The sequence below is a fragment of the Chelonoidis abingdonii genome, chromosome 6 (genome assembly GCF_003597395.2).
Source record: "Chelonoidis abingdonii isolate Lonesome George chromosome 6, CheloAbing_2.0, whole genome shotgun sequence".
Taxonomy (NCBI): Eukaryota; Metazoa; Chordata; order Testudines; family Testudinidae; genus Chelonoidis; species Chelonoidis abingdonii.
The window spans coordinates 131,062,129-131,081,413 of record NC_133774.1 but is presented as its reverse complement, the minus strand read 5'-3'; the positions used below and the strand labels follow the sequence as shown (position 1 = coordinate 131,081,413).

Below are 19,285 nucleotides of genomic sequence, written 5' to 3'. Positions count from 1 at the left end.
AGAAAAGTTCACATTCCCTGCCCCCACCCCCCCCCAAAAAAAAAGATTCCCAACTAGAATGCCAAGTCAGGTTTGTGAAATTTTCCGCAGGAGGGACATTTTTAAAAATTCCATGGCAGTCAGGGAGCCAGCTCTGGCAGTGAGCAAGGCAGACTGACCAGCTGGTTTTCCATCAGATGTTTTGATGGAAGTGATGTGTTGGCTCAGCCCTTTTCAGTTGTAGCAAATCAATATTTTCTGACAGAAAACTTGGCCAGCGGGATACTTTTGAGTAGCTCTAGCACCAGTCACCTAAAGAAACGTGGTAAAGAGAGGGTTTGAGCAAGGCATTCAAATGACCACAGTCCCCCTGAAACCAAAGTCCCATAGCCCAACACATAGCAGGAGTGTGTGGTGCTACCTCTGAGGGAATGCATTGCTGGATGGGGCTGGGGGAATGGTGCAGAAGACAGGTGTAGAATAAGGCTGCAGTATGGATGAGTAGGAGGAAAAGGCCCGATGCCTAGGATAGCGTGGGTTGGAGCTGTATGCATAAATAGCAGCAGCAGGAAGCAGGCATGCTTAACATTGCTCAGCAGTGACAGAGCTCATTAAGCAACAATTGCCTTGTTTACTTCTTATCTCTGGCCAATACCATTTGTTCAAAGTTACTGCATCACTACTGTGGGAATACCTGGGTCCTTGTTTGTGTCTTTATTCATGGGGATCCCACTGATGATGCATATACACCTGTCACAGGGTCCACACAGGTTTCTGCCTTCTCCCTCTGTGCCCTGTGCTTAGGCTGGTAAAATAAGAGTCCGCATGCCTTCTTCTGGTGTTTCACCCTTGTGCTTTATTTTACAGTGGCACTGTGCAGTCTCCTTTATCCCCTTTCCAACCCCTTCCAGGGTCTCTTGGCCCTTAAGGCTCCCTTCCTGTGGTGAGGAGACAGCACTATAGCCTGCTGTCCCTTCCCAGACTAGCCTCCTGACTGAGTTTGGTTCAGGGCTTTTATAGCCCTCCCAGCCTCCAGCCCAGCTGTCACTGCTTAGCTCAATCTATTGGAGTGAGCCAGCCCACCTTAGGGCCTGCAGCTGGGCTCCCTGCTGGCTGCTTTGCACCTCTGCCCCTGGCCTCTCTGCCTGAAAGCAGGGCTTAGCCAACATTTTAGCAAGGCAGTCAAGGGGTTTTACCCCTGCCCTCCCACACATCTCCCCCTTCAAGAAGCTGTCAGGCTCCACCTGTCCTGCCCCTCCTCAGCCGGACAAATCCACCCCCTAGTGGGAGCTCCCACACCCCCCTGTGGGTTCGGGCAGATCCTCTCTAGGGTTATCAGCCCTCCCCCCCACATCCACGGAAGGGACAGGCCTCTGCCCCATGCCCCTTAGCCCGACAGAGTCCACATTCTTCTGCCCACGGCTTGTGGCCTAAGTACCCCACCTCTGGGCTCTGTTCTCTGGCCCCTTGGTCCTGGCCTTCCTCAGATCCCCGAGGGCTACACTCCTGGCACCCCTCCCCCAAGGGTCCTTTGTTGCCACATAACCAGCACTCTAACTCCTAGACAACAAGGCCAAGAGCTTTTCCTATTAGCCCCCACTTGTTCCCCCGTTCCCAGGGGAGGGGTTCTTTTGCATTTGAGGGTTCAGACATCCCCTTAACCTCTTCCCTTGGGTGCTCTGTGGCCCCCGCCTCAGGCTCCCCACTCTGACTCCAGGCTTTGCCCTACAGGGGTCCCCAGTCCCTCCCAATAGGACTGGGTATGGTAATTTCCATTCTACCCGTACCTGCTGCCACTGGAAGCGCCCCTGCATCTCCATAGGCACCCGAGCCAACGGGTAGCCCCAGGTGTTCACATGGATGCATGGTAGGGCCACCTTTGCCCCTGGAATCACCCAGTGGGGCCTCACCAGACCCTTCTGCATCAGTGAGCGGGTGGAGGTGGAGTCTACCACCCCCTCCCGGGCTAGGCTGGCTCTACTGTTTTTGCTGCCCCAAGCAGCGCGCCAAATTGCCACGGGATGGCGGGGGCAGTCCGTGTGCCTTTAGGGCGCCATGCACATTTCCGCGGCAGTGGCAATTTGGAGGCAGCTTCTGTCTTCAGCTGGAAGACAGAAGCTGTGCCCTCACGGACAGATGAGCATAACAGCTGCCACTGAATTGCTACGGCCACGGAAACGCACGTGCTGTCCTATGGGCACACAGACTGCTCTTGCCGTCCAGCAGCAATTCACGCGCTGCTTGGGGCAAAAACACAGTGACTGCCACCCCTTGAAGATTGCCGCTCCGAGCACCTACTTGGGATGCTGGTGCCTGGAGCCGGCCCTGTTCCCAGGACTTCCCCCCCACCAACATAGGTATCGTAATCAGGTGGTGTTTCCCTGCCTTCCTCCGCTCCCACGTCCACCCACAAAAGGCAGCCAGCCCACATTCCATCTGTGGGCAGTCCTGCCTTATATGGCCTGGGCGTCCACACTGCCAACATATCAGTTCTCTGTGGGGGGTGGGCCCTGAGTCCGGCCTCCTCTTGGGTGTAGTATCCGGCGGGCTTTTCCCTGGTCCTACTCCCTTGCTGGGTTTCACCACCCACCAGGGCCCCTCAGCTTCCACATATTCCTCCGTTAGGCGGACCGCATCGGCCACATGGGCCGGCTAATGTCTTCGGACCCATACCTGTATGGGTCCGGTAACCCCCAGAGGAACTGTTCTAAGACCACCTGGTCCATAACCTCTTCCATCGTCTGGGTGGTAGGCCTCAGACACTGGCTGGTCCAGTCCATCAATTTCTGGGCAAACGCCCTGGGCCGCAGACCCTCCATCCAGCAGGCCGCCCGGAACCGCTGATGATATCTCTCTGTTGAGAGTCCCACGCGATCCAGTATCGCAGCCTTTACCATATCGTAGTCCCTGGCCTGAGCGTCGCCCAAAGCCATAAATGCGGCCTGGGCTTCTTCTCCCAGGTAGGGGCTAACCGCAGGGCCCAGGTCTCTCATCGGGTTCATCTGCAGGGCCCATCTTGCAAAGCCCACACGCCGGCATCCTGGTGCCGTCCCCACTGGCAGACTCACTAATTTTATTGCAGTGAGCCAGCCCTTGTTAGGGCCTGCAGCTGGGCACCCTGCTGGCTGCTTTGCACCTCTGCCCCTGGTCTCTCTGCCTGAAAGCAGGGCTTAGCCAGCATTTCAGCAAGGCAGTCAAGGGGTTTTAGCCCTGCCCTGCCACAACACCTCATGCATGCAAAGACTGCAGGCTTCTCTCCACCCATGTGCATTGGAGCTCCACATCGCCTGCCTCCCAACATGAGGGCAGAATGGCCTCAGGCACCTCTCCATTCCCTCTGCTTGCCCATGCAGGAGGTCAGAACTTGGCAGACTCCACCTGTTACCCTGACGTGCCCTTGGATCACATCAATTTTGTAGATAATTATTGTCATATTAGTTATTCCTATTAGTTTAGAAGATTGATCTGACTTAGGCAGAAAAGCCAACTCCTGGACATCTGTACAACTGCAAATAGCAAGCCCTATTTGCTAAATATGACAGAGCCAAGATACAGTATCACAATTCATTGACAAGCTCTCCGGAAGTGAGCTGACTTGCAATCTACCCTTTTGGACGGACAATTAGTAGCCAGAATTTCCCCCAGAGAGCCCTGAACTCTGATACAGCATCCACATCAACGTCTATAGCCATCACCATGTGATGGGAAACTTGAGGGATTCCCAGAGCAGTCCAAATGACTATAGAAGATTCCCCCTTCAAGGGCTGAGGTCGTGGTGAAATGTTATCCAAGGGATTATTAGCAAACAAGTGAAATCTTTACTCTCTCTATATATACACTGAAGCTGTATAGTTTAGACTTCCTCCATATTTGTTTTCAAAAAGATAGCATACTGATTTGTTTAACAATGCAAATGTAAAAATAGTAAGAGGTAGTTCTCAGCATTAACTAGCTGTGAAATATTAAATTTCACCTCATTTCTTTCTCAGCATATAATTAAAAAGTTACTGCTACAACAGAAGCATGAATATTGGCAGCACAGAACTGTAAGCCCAACCGAAAACACTTCAGAAGTACAGTTCAGAAGGAAGACAAAGCCTTCCTTGGGGTTTGGATTTTTGTTGTTCTTCTGACTAAAAGCATGAGTCACCAGAACAAACAGAACAGGTTCTAACTGTTTTTAATCTTAGTATCCTGGTTCTACATAAAGAAAACCACTCCCTTTGGAGGCCTGACAGGTTCCTTATTCCTGGAACAGATTTGACAGTATCAGGAAAGGTACTTACTTTGCTTGGTTGACACTTCTGCTTCAGTCATTTTCTCCCTAACCCATACAAACCAAATAAGAAAAGAAATTATGCCCTTTTACTTCAAGGACCTCCCACTACCCAGCAAGAAGCATGTGGTTTTGAAAGCACCAATCTTAGTCCTCTGGCTTAAATACCTGATTTCTAGCTCCTGGATATATCCCACTGTCTTGTAGACAGGGAGATATTTTTACTGTAAAGAGATGGCTTTTTAACTATAGAATTTTCTCCTGTTACTTGCCAGAATACACCTGCCTACAGGGTGACATCCCAAAATAAAATGCCTAGGCTATAATTTGCTCCTAGTCTGATCTGTGATTATAGTTTAGTATTTTTTATACATAATCACAGAATATCAGGCTGGAAGGGACCTCAGGAGGTCATTTAGTCCAACCCCCTGCTCAAAGCAGGGCCAATCCCCAGACAGATTTTTGCCCCGGATCCCTAAATGGCCCCCCTCAAGGACTGAACTCACAACCCTGGATTTAGCAGGCTAATGCGCAAACCTCTGAGCTATCTCACCCCAAAACAGAGGACTATGAGAATAAACACCCCACCACCCGGGTCTAATGACTAGATTTCTTCCAGTAAGAAAGATTAAAAGCTATTATGTTTATTGTATGTGGTTTTATATGTAACCCTTCTGCCCCTCTGAGTTGGCAGCAACAAGGGCCGGGTTCAGTATCCAGGGGTTCCGTTTCAATAACACAATGCAAAATCGGCTCGAGCCCCAACCCAGTGACCTGGGACAAATTACATACCATCCCCTCGGGCACTTCTAGGAGGCAATACTTCCCCACTCGCAAGCACAGAGTCTGAGTGTAGCAAAATCCTGTTAATAAAGGAGGCAAACAATGCGGCATCACGTTGGAGAAACACCACAAACAGGATTATAACACAAACCATAAGCAAAAAACCCACCTCCAAGTACGTTTGGTAATGTCCTTTCCCCCTTAGGGTCTTAAGTCCAATCACCCCAAAGTCCAACAACTTGAAAGTCTCTGGTCAATGCCACCCCAGAGTTCAAAAGTTTATCTGCATAGTTTTACCCCCTCCCCCCCAGCCTGGGTGGAAATGGGGGGGGCACACACAGGGTGTTAAGGGGCACCTTACGTGGGCCAGGGCCAACTGCTCCGTCTCTCCGTGGAGTTCTGCTGCAGCCTTCACCACAACCAGCTCCACTACACCCACTGTGCCGCTCCTGCAGCCCTCCCTGCAAACCGCTTCATTCCACTCACCGTTCCATGGGCTGCTCCAACATGCTGCAAACTGCTCCGCTTTGCCAGCGGCTTAGCGATAAATCTTCAGGCTCCCCCATTAGTTAACACAGCACTCAGTGATTTCAGCTCAGTAAGCTTAGCTCTTTTAGTGATTTCAGCTTGTAGTAGGGGAGCCCTGGTGCTGGTGCACCATTGGCCCAACGTGAATTCAGCTCAGCAGCCTCTAGATGGACTCCTAATGGAATCAAAATTAGCTCTGCTCTTCAACAGTGGAGAGAGGAGAATATGCAATTGCTGTTCCAGGCCCTCAAAAGGAGCCCATACCATCAGGTACACACACCAGTCCCCAACCTCTCTCATTTCAATGGGTTTTGGCACCCATGTCCCTTGTCTAGCAAGTGCTATTTAATTGATATCGAGACATCTCTGTCATAAAGCAGTCTCATAGTTCCTCATTCACATAATCAGAGTGACAACACTTTATTCCTCCTGCCCCAATAAAGAAATTAGGGATCCCAGAGCTGTCAAAATAACCATCCCAGGCTGCCGTGGGCTATACTAGGTGGGGTGGGTGTGCCAATGCAAATACCTAACATTCCTTTCCACACTCCTCATAATGCACCACCAGATGTCAGGGTAGAGCTCATCCTGACTCTGCTTACATCTATAAAAAGCTTAAGTATTTCCTTTTCAGAAAATGCCAGTTTTGATAGAGGCCAAGTATATAAAAGCAGAGCTGCTCAGTTTTGCTACAATAAGTCTTTTTCCACAGGTCCCTATGTAGATAACTGGAATATTACAGGCTGTGCTAGTAGCTGCTCCTATAGTTAAAGTTGCCCAATGCTTTACAGTATGAGGTTCCGTTTTAGTTGCTTGTAATCAAAACGTTAACCAGTTATGCTGAAGATTTATACACCAGGTGTCTCCTTCAGGCCAACGATTTTTGGGGGTAAGTTTCCACTAAACCAGTTGAGCCATTTTCAAAGCACGTTAAGGAAAATTGTGCCATTTTGTCCATGGTAAGAAGATTCTTAAAATGGTTTTGCAGAGAGCACCTCTAGACTTTGCCACAGAGCTTGACATTTTGCAGGGGGAGGCTGTGACAGAGTGCTGGGAGCTAGCACCTATTGAAAGCCCAGGAGTAGGCAGCCTCATCAGAAGGCTCTTCCCCCAGCCTTAGGGGAGGAGGCACTAAAACCAGGGTTCAAATAAAGTCAGGGGATAACAAATAATAAAGCAGGAACAGGAGTGTAGGTTACAGAGTCAAAAGTAGGCAGCCAGGCAGGGACACTGAACAGAGAACCACAGACAGCGCCTACTGCTCCTCGAAAGCATCCAGGGAGCCAGCGGACGTGGCCCAGAGGAACTCTGTTTGGATACGTGATCTAAGAGAGGATTGGAAATAGGCCCCACTGTCACACAGCATCTCCCCATCCAGCATCCTCCTCCTGGTATGGTGGATGACAACTTCATGGGGCCACAGATGGGGTATGGGTAAATCAGGAGGTGTAAGGAAAAGTGCAGCCAGAACCTAAGGAGAAGGTTCTGGTGGAGCTGTAAGCTGAGGAAGAGGCTACTTGTGAGTATTAGAAGGCAGATCCAAGAAGACCACCTTGCACTTGGAGAGGAAGGGGGTGAGGTTTGCAGTGATTGCTAGTTACTGTGGGAGTTTATTCCACAGTCTCAGATCAGCCTAGGAGAAAGCTCTGTCTCCTGCACAGATGAGCTCTACCGTTAAGGTAAAAAGGTTGACTGTGCCAGAGTTGTTGTCCATGTCTTCAAGGCAGAACTTCGGGCAATCATTTAAAATGTACCAAGTAGCAGGGGGTAGCCGTGTTAGTCTGTATCCACAAAAACAATGAGGAGTCCGGTGGCACCTTAAAGATTAACAGATTTATTTGGGCATGGGTCAATGTACTGAATCAAGACAGTTTACTTCCTTGAAAATGAGGCCCAATACCTTGAATTTGATTATTCCTTAGAAAGCCAGTGGAGAGCACAGGGAACAGGCCTGATGTGCTTGCAATAACCAGTGTTGCTGAGGTGGTGTATAGCAGTATTCTCTATAAGCTGGAATTTAATAGGGGCTGAGCTTCATGGCCAGGTATATTGCATTGCTGTAATGCACACAGGAGCTGACAAGAATGTGAAATGAGGCCTGGTCATTCATTATATATCAGGATGTGATGGAATTGCCTAGCCAGGAACACTCCTTAACTCATGTCCATTACATAAGGCCTGGGACAAAACACAGGACAATGAAAGTAAAACAAAGTATTCAGGGAACACATTATATTCTGTACATTAAATAAGGCAGCAGTCTCGTGGGAAAGCTAGTATGTGATTATGTAATTAAGGACTGCAATGCATGCACCCAATGGGGATGAATTAAGGTTGCAGACAGAAGCAACCTTAAATCTGGCATTCCTAAGTGTTTGAGTGCTTGACTTTACAAGCATAATATTCTTTTAATGTAGTTTTTGGGACGTAATTGTTGATATATTCTTAATGTGACATAGTGCTCCTCATTGGGGGCACTGTACATTCTAGAACCACAACAAGACTGAAAAGAGTCAATCCTCCAGGAAAAGAGAATGAACTAACGCTGCAAGATATGGATCTTCACTACTCTTTCTTTCCACCAAGTTGCTGATTGGTTCAAGATCCCAAAACGGGAGGAGAGAAAAGAGGCCTCATGCCTGTCTACTTAAACATCTGTCACATAGAGTCTAGTACTTGTACTGATTCCTGCCCCAGGAACATCCAGTTCTGGTGGGCCTAGGTCAACTCTTGACATATCCTAACACTTTAACCCCAACATTGCTAATGGTGTTGAGAAAGTTACATCTCTACCTCGATATAATGCTGTCCTCGGGAGCCAAAAAATCTTACCGCATTATAGGTGAAACCACGTTATATCGAACTTGCTTTGATCCACCAGCGTGTGTAGCCTTGCCCCCTCCCCCCCAGAGCACTGCTTTATATCCAAATTCGTGTTATATCAGGTCACATTATATCAAGGTTGAGGTGTATTTTGAATGATTCCAGCACCATTATCAACCGCTCTGTTTATGTATCTCCAAACAATATTTTGACATGACCATATTAAAATGGATGGTTAAACTAGAACATGTTCTTCTCCTGGAGTGGGTGTATCTAGATCAAACTAGATTCATTTTGGATCAAGACACAGGGCTCTGCCTTGCTCTAGTGGGCATAGTCAAGACTTCCATTACAATCACCAGGATTGGTTCTGCTTATTCAAGGGAAGAACAGAGTCCTCCCTGCATAACAAGAGTGACCTATAACATTGTTTTGATGGATCAGGCCTGCATTTGTAAGTAGAAATTTACTGAGGCAAGAACAGCTATTCGAACTCAGACTAACATGGCTCTAGGAGTTGCCCAGGTCAAGGCATACATTAAGTGGACCTCCACAGCAGTTTTTGCATTTGAGAGCAATAGACCAGTCATTACATGCAGGGAGGAGCTCTCTTCTATCTCAATTGAAAATTAGTATCATAATCCAATTACTTGCGTTTGAGGTGAGCTCAGCATTGAAGGAGAGAGGCCCTACTCCCCTCTTTTAGGGTGCCCTATTGCTAAATTCCCCTCCATTAATCAAAACGGCTACAAAACTACACATGGACAATATTCTACATTAGTTTAGAACAGGGAGATAATTTGCTCATCTGAAAGAGGAAGAATGTTCTTTCACATGTACTAGCCTTGTAAACCTTGTGGCAAATTGCCAGTACTGTTCTGCTGGGTCTCGCGCTTTCTCTTCTCTGGGGTAGGTTCAGGGCGCTATTGCTTGCCTCTCAACCGGTTCTTAATTACTCCACTAGTGTCCTTGGAGGAGGGGAGTGGAGAGGGAGGGACCTGGGCCCGCCCTCTATTCCAGGTCCCAACCCAGGGGCCCTAAGGGTTGTGGTGAACCACTTGACTAGCGGTTCCTTCCTCTGGGTTATTTCCCTCTCCTACTCTTCAGCTTGTGAAGGGCTTCTTGCCTCCCTTCTACACAAGCCTGGTGCCCCTTACCTAGGGTTTCTTCTGGACTTCACAATCCACCGCAGCACTCCTCCAAACTTTCTATTTCTCTCTTATCAAACTCTTCTCTTCTCCAACTTCTGCAACCTGCACTCTGCTCCAATCAAACCTTCCTCCTTCAACTCCCACACTGTCTGACTGAAGCAGGGGTTTTTATCACATGACTGAAGTCAGGTGCTCTAACTGGAGTCAGGTGCTCTAGTTAATCTAAAGCAAACCTTCCTCCCTTGGCAGGGAATAAGGCCCCCTGCTAACACTCTCATGCTGCCCTCTGGCCATGCTGTATCACATCCTAGAGTAGTCCTTGAAAAATTAAACAATTGTGCATCTCATGTTAATTTTGATTTACGTTTTCCGTCCCTTGAGTTTACAAATCATTTCTACAACAGGAAAATGTTTATATTTCAAAGCTCAGGTAGATGAAACTCATTCAGTTCAGAGTTTACACACAACCAAAATTAAAATGTAGACAGACCAAGCATGGAAAGTTTCAGAGCAACGAAGACTGGCGTACTTGTCTACATTTAATGTGCAGCAAGCTGGGATGTGAATGGACAGAGCACTAGCCTATCATGCACTAACTGGCCCTGTGGACCCAGTTACCACAAACTATCGGGTTACAGTGGGAGTACATCAAACTGCTCTACAGAATTTGTGTGTGGAAGCTGGGCCCACAGGGCCAGTTAGAGCATAGCACTTAAATAGCTGTGTAAGCAAGCCCTGGGTGTTCACATTGAAACACACACCTACTGTCACAAAAATATACACAAAGCTTTGACTCACGTTAAATAAATGTTATCTCACAGCTAAAGCATATACAGGATATAATATGTAATATCCCATAGGTGAGTATTTTCACTAACTCACTTGGATCACTACAACAGAGACTAAAGGTTGTAAGTCACTTGAGGGCTTTCTGAAGAAATAAATGGAGACACAAGTTTCACGTGTATTTAAAATGTAAAGCCAGCATAAAAGTTACATTGCTTATAATTGTCAGTATCTAGTTCAGTTATAAGAATGTCATTTATTAGATTTAAAAAAGATCCTTTTCCCTTTTGACAGTTTAGAGGTCATACCTGCTCATTAAAAAGATTCTCCATTATAAGAGACAGGTTTGGAAAAGCTTAATACATAAGCTTATTTGGTATTTCCCATGTAAATTCTTCTCTTCCAAAGTGCCCATAACATGCAGTCTGTTGATATATTGGTCTCTTCAAATCCAGTTCCCTGCATAAAAAGAAACAGAAGTATTTTTTTAAGTCTACCACAGCACAAGATACAAGTATATTAGTGCATCAAGATAGTCTGATGCCTCTCTCATACAAACAAGGGGAATTTTGTACTGCCAGTGCAAACTATAATCTCTCCTCCATGAAATTATCCAGATTTACAAAGGGAACAGTAGCCACAGAATGGATTCAGGGTCCAGTATTAGCACTCGAAAACCAACAGTGGAAAGTCTAACATCAGAGGCAATATCAGTATGCAGCTAGTAGCAGAAACATACATTCTTAGTTGACATCAGGTATTTATGTATCATCTACCAGGTGGTTATGACTTGGATCACCTAGCTCAGCCACAATGTTCACAAAATGTGGCTGTGGACTTGAAATGTTTTTCTCCTATGCCTGTGCAAATCTGTGGAAAGATGCTTTATTCATTTTAAATGTAACAGAGTATATTCAAATGTAGCCATAACACAGTCAAAGACAGATCATAGCCTCGTGTAGGAAACATCCAGGAAAGGACGTTTGAAGGACAGTACTTCACACTACTAAGTCTAAACACTAAATGCCAGTTTTCACAATGATCATGGGTTCTGCCAGATGAATGTTTTCCAAGCCAGCTAGTTTTTGTCTACACTACAAACACCCATCAGTAGATAGATACCAGCATAGCTTCCCTGGTGCAAGATGCTAGTGACAGGCAAAGCAGCTTTTTGCACGGGTGGAGCTTAACCCTGCTTGCAACCAGGGTAAATTGTACTAATGCAAGTCTAGTGTAAAAAGGGTTTACTGCATCTATACTTGAGATTTACAGCTACTGTAATGGTCAATCCCGGATTTAAAATTTTTATTAAAGCTAATGTTAAAAAAATTATATAATACAAAGGTTGGGAAAAGTGTGTTTGTACATCTGGGTATAGCGCTTAGATTATCCACAAATACAAAATTAGTTTTTAAGTTATATGATACATAGAGTATATAATCAGCAATAACCCAAATGTAGATGAATAGATTTAACAATACAGTTTAGATATTAGAATCTCAATACACAGGTACATCACTCATGAAAAGTTGCATGGAGATTTGGTTGTGGAAAGCAAGTTAGACCAATGAATGGAGATTGTCCCTCAGTAATTGAGAATTAGGTTCGTTGTCCATTTAGAAAATACAATTCATTAACAAATACTTTGCTCATTTCCTGACTCTGCTTCTCATCGGCACTCCAGTTCATCCCTTCTGGTACTGCCGATGTCCAGTGATGTGTTCTATGTAGATGTCCCTCGACCACCTGATGGCATCCGACACCATGAGTTGCTGCACCAGCCAAGTGTAGCGTTGACCAATTCCTCATTCTCTCAGCACTCGCTCTTACTGGGGTCCCATGCACTTAAGGCTCCAAGGATCAGTGCATGTGTCTGGACCTGGTAACCTTAGCTCTCAAGGTTTCGGTTTCGGTCAGAGGAGCGTATTTCTCTACACTGGACTAGTGTCCCAGTATCAGCCAACGTCTGAATCAATATGGGCCCTTACTGCATTTCACTGTAATGAAAGCTTCACTGAATCCAGGCTCACTGAACTTGTTAATCTTTATTTGGAGGGTTTATGTTGAATATAGGTAATTGCTTACATTACTGTTCTTAAGCTAGTTTCCTCTTGAGCACCTTATTCATAGAATATTAGGGTTGGAAGAGACCTCAGGAGGTCATCTAGTCCAATCCCCTACTCAAAGCAGGGCCAACACCCACTAAATCATCCCAGACAGGGCTTTGTCAAGCTGGGCCTTAAAAACCTCTAAGGATGGAGATTCCACCACCTCCCTAGGTAACCCATTCCAGTGCTTCACCACCCTCCTAGTGAAACAGTGTTTCCTAATATTCAACCTAGACCTTCCCCACTGCAACTTGAGACCATTGCTCCTTGTTTGGTCATCTGCCACCACTGAGAACAGTCTAGATCCATCCTCTTTTGAACCTCTTCAGGTAGTTGAAGGCTGCTATCAAATCTCCCCTCCCTTTTCTCTTCTGTAGACTAAATAATACCAGTTCCCTCACCCTCTCCTCGTAAGTCATGTGCCCCAGCCCCTTAATAATTTTCTTTGCCACCTCTGGACTCTCTCCAATTTGTCCACATCCCTTCTGTAGTGGGAGAACCAAAACTAGACTCAATACTCCAGGTGTGGCCTCACCAGTGCCGAGTAGAGGGGAATAATCACTTCCCTTGATCTGCTGGCAATGCTCCTACTAATACAGACCAATATGCCATTGGCCCTCTTGGCAACAAGGGCACACTACTGACTCATATCTAGCTTCTCATCCACTGTAATCCCCAGGTCCTTTTCTGCAGAACTGCTGCTTAGCCAGTCAGTCCCCAGCCTGTAACAGTGCATGGGATTCTTCCTTCCTAAGTGCAGTACTCTACACTTGTCCTTGTTGAACCTCATCAGATTTCTTTTGGCTCAATCCTCCAATTTGTTTAGGTCACTCTGGACCCTATCCCTACCCTCCAGTGTATCTACCTCTCCCCCCATCTTAGGGTCATCTGCGAACTTGCTGAGGGTGAAATTAATCCCATCATCCAGATCATTAATATTGTCAGGATTATTATCCTGGCTATTGCCCAAGCCTTTAATAACTAAGGTAAAGTGGAACAAGTGCCAACAAGATAGCAATAGATCTTCAAGCTGGAAAGAGGCTTTGTGGTCCAGAGCATGCAGGAGCCAATATCAGGACCACATATCATACCAAAAAAACCAGGAGTACTTGTGGCACTTTAGAGACTAACAGATTTATTTGAGCATAAGCTTTCATGGGCTACAGCCCACTTCATCAGATGCATAGAATGGAACATATAGAGATATATATATACACAGAACATGAAACGGTGGAAGTTGCCACACTAGCTCTAACAGGCTAATTAAGATGAGCCATTCTCAGGAGGAAAAAAACACACAACTTGCAGTACTTAACATTTGGACAAGACTACTTTAAAACAAGATGTAAGGGCCTGATCCAAAGCCTACTGGAATCAATGGAAAAAATTCCTATTGACTCCAATAAGCTTTGCATCAGGCCCTAATTTAGAAGATGCTAATACTTAAAAGGCCAAGTTAATGACCAGCAAAGCAGCAAGACTGTCACAGGGTGGGGTTCCCTCAGCATGGATTCTTCATTGCAATCAGACCTCACACTCCTGCATAGGTTCAACACCAGGTGCGTTATTTACAATGTACTATACAAATGCTTATGCCCCACAACATAAGGCTTCTACTTTTTCCTCAGACACAGGGTGAGAAACAGGGAGAGATCTCAGCTCTTTGAGATCATGGGCTAGTCATTCTTTCCAGCCTTCCTTTCCTCCCCTGTCTCTTAACTAACCCCAGCTGATGAGCTGAATCACCTTGTTAGTTGTTTAATCATCCAGTATTTAACCAATTATCTGCTTAGTTTGGCCCATGTGGAGACACTTGCAGAGCACAGAGAGTGATGAATAAAACTTTAGCTATTTACACCATGCCACAAAGACTCCAAAACTTTTGGCTCCTTCTTGGTTGGAACAGATCATCTGTAGTGCTCAAAAGAGTGAAAATGGATTGTGAGGAAGGGATTAATCTAGCCATACATATTAAACCATGTTGCATTGGACGTTATTAAACCAACAAAAATAACAGAAGTCAAGAGGGCCTGGTTGTTATAATAAAATAACAAGAATACAATAAGAAATCACTGAAGACATCAGCTTATCAACAGCAAGAGAGAAAACAGCAAATAAGAATTTAGATTGAGTCCAGTCTGAATACTGGTCACTACCACAGGAAGGATATTACTTTCCACAGTACAGTATATAATAGACACTCAGGCCTAGATTGACACCTTTATCTTCAGAAAAGCTATAAAATGCTGTCCTCTGAAGTGTACTATGGAAGTGATGATCTTACTCAACAGATCTGCTCCCTCTGTGTATGCAAGAGTTAACAGCTGATTGAAGAGTAGTAAAAATTTAAAGATACTGGCAGAAAGTTTCTCCACATTTTGACATTATAAACTTGGAAAGAAATATTTTTGTCTGATTATTTAAGGTACTGCGACAGTGCAGGACTCACCCCTGCTGCACCTCCTGCTGGTCATCCAGGGAATCAGCTCTTCCAGCCTCTAGAGTGCCCTCTGCAGGCCAGTGTCCTGCTTGCTGCTGGCCCTGTGTCCCTCCTGGACCCTGGTGCCCCTTTTCACTGGGGTTCTGCCCCTCGCAATACCCTCCCCCAGTCTCTATGGGCCTCCTCTCTCAGGGGAACCCCCAACCCTCTATCCCCACCTTGCCTCAGTCTGGGCTACTGCCAGTCATCATCAAGCCCCCACTCACTGGGGCAGACTGCAGCGTAAAAGCCACTCATCATAGGCAAGGGGGTTCAGACCTGCTGCCTTCTCTGCCTCCCAGTATCTCTATGGGCCTTGGACCAGGCCCTGCAGCCTGAGGAGTTGCCAACCTGGAGCTCCCCTGCTCCTTTGGCCTTTCCCCAGCCCTGCTTCACTCCCAGTACCCTTTCTGCAGGCAGCCAGGCCCTGCTCTCTCCCTGCCTGGAGAGAAACTTCTCTTGGGCTTCTGGCTCACATCCTTTTTATACAGGCCAGCTGTGGCCTGATTGGGGCACGGCCCAGTTGCAGCTGCTTCCCCAATTGGCCAACCCCAGCCACAGCCCTCTCCAGGGCTGCTTTCAACCCCTTCTATTTTAGGAGCCAGGTAGCCACCCCGCTACAGGTACATAAATAACTTAAGCGATGGCTACACTACAGAGCTTACCACTGTGCAGCTGCATCAGTGAAGAACTCTTCCGTTGACTTAATTATTCCAGCCCCCATGAGCAGTAGTAGCTATGTCGGCCACCCAGACCTGAAGGCAGAGCAGAGAGCAGCAGCTGCTGGTGGGGTGCCTAGCTCTGAAGGCAGCGCCATCGAGAGCTGCAGGAGCAGCACAGAAGTAAGGGTGGCAATGGCGTACCATACCATCCTTACTTCTGTGTTGCTGCTGGCGTCAACACTGCCTTCAGAGCTGGGAGCGTGGCCAGCAGCTGCCACCCAGCTCTGAAGGCAGCACTGCGGAGAGCAGCAGCACAGATGTAAGAGTGGCAATATCACAACCCCCCTACAATAGGGTTGCAACTCCCTTGTGGGTCAGGGTCCCCACTTTGAGAAACACTGCAGAGAAAGCACACATTTTTTGTGGGTTGGTCACTGCATAAATGGCCGTGTCATCCGTGAAATTTGCTATTTATGTCATGACCAACCCATGAAAAATGTGTTTTCTCTGCAATTTAAGTAGACTTCTAAAACATGGGATTAGCTGGCTGCCTTTTAAACCAAGTTTAGTCAACTTCAAATGGGCTTTATAAGATTGCACCACTACTTTAAGGTTGGCTCTTTGTTCCAGATCACTAGTTGGGTTTTCACCTCATTATCAAACCAAACACTTTCCTGAAATGGAGACAATATTTGCAGTAGCTGGCCCAAAAATCCACCCCTCCAAAAGTGGATGTTGACATGCTTGCTGCAGCTCTTGATGGCTAGTATTGGGGCACCGTTGTCTGACCGCGAGAATGACAGGCAACACCAGCAAAGTCTGAACAAAAAGCTCTTTATTGAAGAGTGCACACGACAACAAAGAGCAAGCTCGTCTTCAAAAAGAACCAGCTTAGCTCTTTACAATCACCACAAGGTTTTATAGACAGTTCCGTCGCGTCACTAATTATTCACTTTTTACTACTCACTAGAAACCAAAACTGTTATCATATATGTTTTTGCTAAACTAATTGATCTATGAGAGTAATGGTGCCTTAACGATCACTAACGAGCAAGAATGTAAGGGGAGTTAGGAATAGACATGAAACAGAGACAGGGAGTATTTCACAGGAGTCTGAGAGTTCGGACACCTGGCTCCTTATCAGGTCCTTTAATGAACCATTTCTAAAACAACAGAAGTAGGATTATGCCAGGAGCCCCATTCCTTTCTTATCTTATCATTTCCCAACCTTTTGAGCAACATACTGCTTCTTCAGTACTTTTCCACTCAAAGTTTACCCAGAGACCCTGCTAGACTGATTTCAGTCAAGTTGGCATAACTGCCTTTATGCTATTTTCCAGTTAGGCCTAACACTAGCAACAGCAAGTAGTGGACTGCCACTTTCTGAAAAGGGCCAGATTCAGATGTATTCAACTTGAGTAAGGGTTATTTATTCCACAGACAATCTCACTGATTCAGTGGGATTATTTGTGAAGTAAGTATATCAGAAGCTAGACCATACGTAGCAACACCCTGTGGAACAGCTACCACAAAGGGAGAGTGTGCAGGGAGGCCTCATTATAGAGCAGTCCTCTGTAGAAGTGGGAGTCTTCAGATGAACAAGGGAGGTAGGAACACTAGGTAACCCAGTGGCAGATGCTGTTAGGCAATCCTGTCTATGACACAGAGGAACTGTACTGACGTTTAATTACACTTTGACATGCATACTACATTACCCTGGTCATGAGCCACAGTGAAGTGCAGTGCACTGCCATGGTTATAATTAGGGCCCTACCAAATTTGCAGCTGTGAAAAACATGTCAAGGACCATGAAATCTGGTCTCTTGTGTACTTTTACCCTATACTATAGGCATAAAAGTACAGACTATTTCTCTAACTGGGGGTCCCAACCCAAAAGGTGGTAACAAGCCTACTGTAGGGGGATCGCGGTATTGCCACCCTTACTTCTACACTGCCTTCTGAACTGAGACTGCATAGTATGAACACATCTGCAAAATCTGCTAGTTAAGATGTGACCAACCCATGAAAACTGTTTCATGTCCCCATGATTTAAGTAGACCCCTAGTTATAATCATGTGTGAGCTAAGATGTGTGGCCACAAATTGTACCAGAACTAAACAGCATTATCACCTTCTTATAAGCTTGGTAAAAATATGTAGTATAGACAAGTTTTATGGGCAGGATGTTTTAAACCATTCTACAGGGAGGACCTCACTTGAGGACTGGTTTTAGGCCTCTGAGTGGAGCTGTTTGTGTAGAGGGGAGGACACAAAGATGGCACTAATGGGTATTTTAATAATTATAAATTGTTTCAGAATCAGGAGTACAGGAGCCAAACACTTGAATTTAAATTGTTCAACTGTCTATTGGACTAGAGTGAATCGTCAATGTGTGTAAGTTCTCCAATGAGAGACAAACCTAATAATGACTCCAAGGTGTAGATCAAAGTTTTTTTGTACAATTTCAAGCAGCTCTTCTTCTGATCTATCTGAAGTGCCATAGTGGAACACGGAAATGGCTAAAGGATGGCTCAGACCAATAGCACAAGACAGCTGTAGGATATACACATCAAACCAAGTTAGAAATTGCAGTTCAATTCAGCACTCTTCTGCTTTACAAAAATAGAGACCTATCTAGTTTTAAGATTCCCTGCAGTACAGATAAGGCATTTCCTTTAGGACCTGTTTTTAGTATTCCATTACGGCATGCTCCTGCTGTATTGTGGTCTGGAACCTTCCCCCAGTCAAAACAGCTAGTATTGGGCCAGTGTTGTTGCAGTCCGTAGGAACTACCACCATCTTATCCTGAAAATACAACATACTCAGGAACTAGGACTTGGAAGAGTCTCTACAATGGGGAAAATGGGTGCTCCTTTTTGCTTCCTTATGATGTATAAGTGAAGCTGGGAAGATTTGTTGTTTCTGTCTGTTTACATTAGAAATTTAATTCAACTATCCTGTTTGATTGGAAGACTATGCTTGACTGGGCAAATATTTGACAGAAATGTTATGCAGGTGAAACCAGAAAAATTAAGAGGGAAAGTGCTTTCTACTCAGCCTATCAGAATCCTTCTGACTGGCTGCGTGAACTCAAACACTTCCAAGGATAGCCCTTCTGCTGAAGAGTCAACACCTCCTTCCTGTGTTCAATCAAGGTCCACCAGAGCTCAAAACTCAACTCTCTGGGTCCCAAGAGAAAAACCACCAACAAAACAGGAAACACTGATTTGACAATCCTGATATTTCATAAGTAAAAAAGCAAGGCAAAAGGGCAACCTTGACTTGGCAATTTTCACTTTTGTGCTTTACTTTCCCATGATAACACTATCTGATTGCAGCCTACAAAACTATTAGATCTTTGTACACCTATATAATTGCACTTTTATGTATTCCCATACATGGAATTTCTGTCTAGCATGAGCCTTCTGTCAAGCTATGTGTCTGCAATGCACCTGCTGCAGCTACTGTGTCTGGAATTATGGGATAGTTGTCACAGACAGAACAATAGTTAAGTGTACTTTGTCTCTATACATTGCACTGATTTTCCACAAAAGTTGGTTAGCATAGAAATAATTTCCAGAGCAGAGTCAATTCAGCAGGCAAAGACTGTCATATAGCATAAGTCCCAATTCTGAACCTTAGCGTCCAAAATGTGGGTGCCTGCATGAAACCTCCAAGCTTAATTACCAGCTTAGATCTGATAGCGCTGCC

At 45.8% G+C, this 19,285-nt stretch overlaps 1 protein-coding gene across 2 annotated transcripts in view; it reads right to left on the bottom strand.

Annotated features, from left to right (window-relative positions):
- Window positions 1–4,320, bottom strand: part of GAK (cyclin G associated kinase) — a 131,910-nt gene extending 127,590 nt beyond the window's left edge. For both annotated transcript variants that reach the window (XM_075067406.1, XM_075067407.1), the window contains exon 1: window positions 4,266–4,320. In XM_075067406.1, the coding sequence (XP_074923507.1) occupies window positions 4,266–4,296 (31 nt within the window). In that variant the 5' untranslated portion in view covers window positions 4,297–4,320. The remainder of the gene's footprint in view (window positions 1–4,265) is intronic.
- Window positions 4,321–19,285: the final 14,965 nt, after the last annotated feature.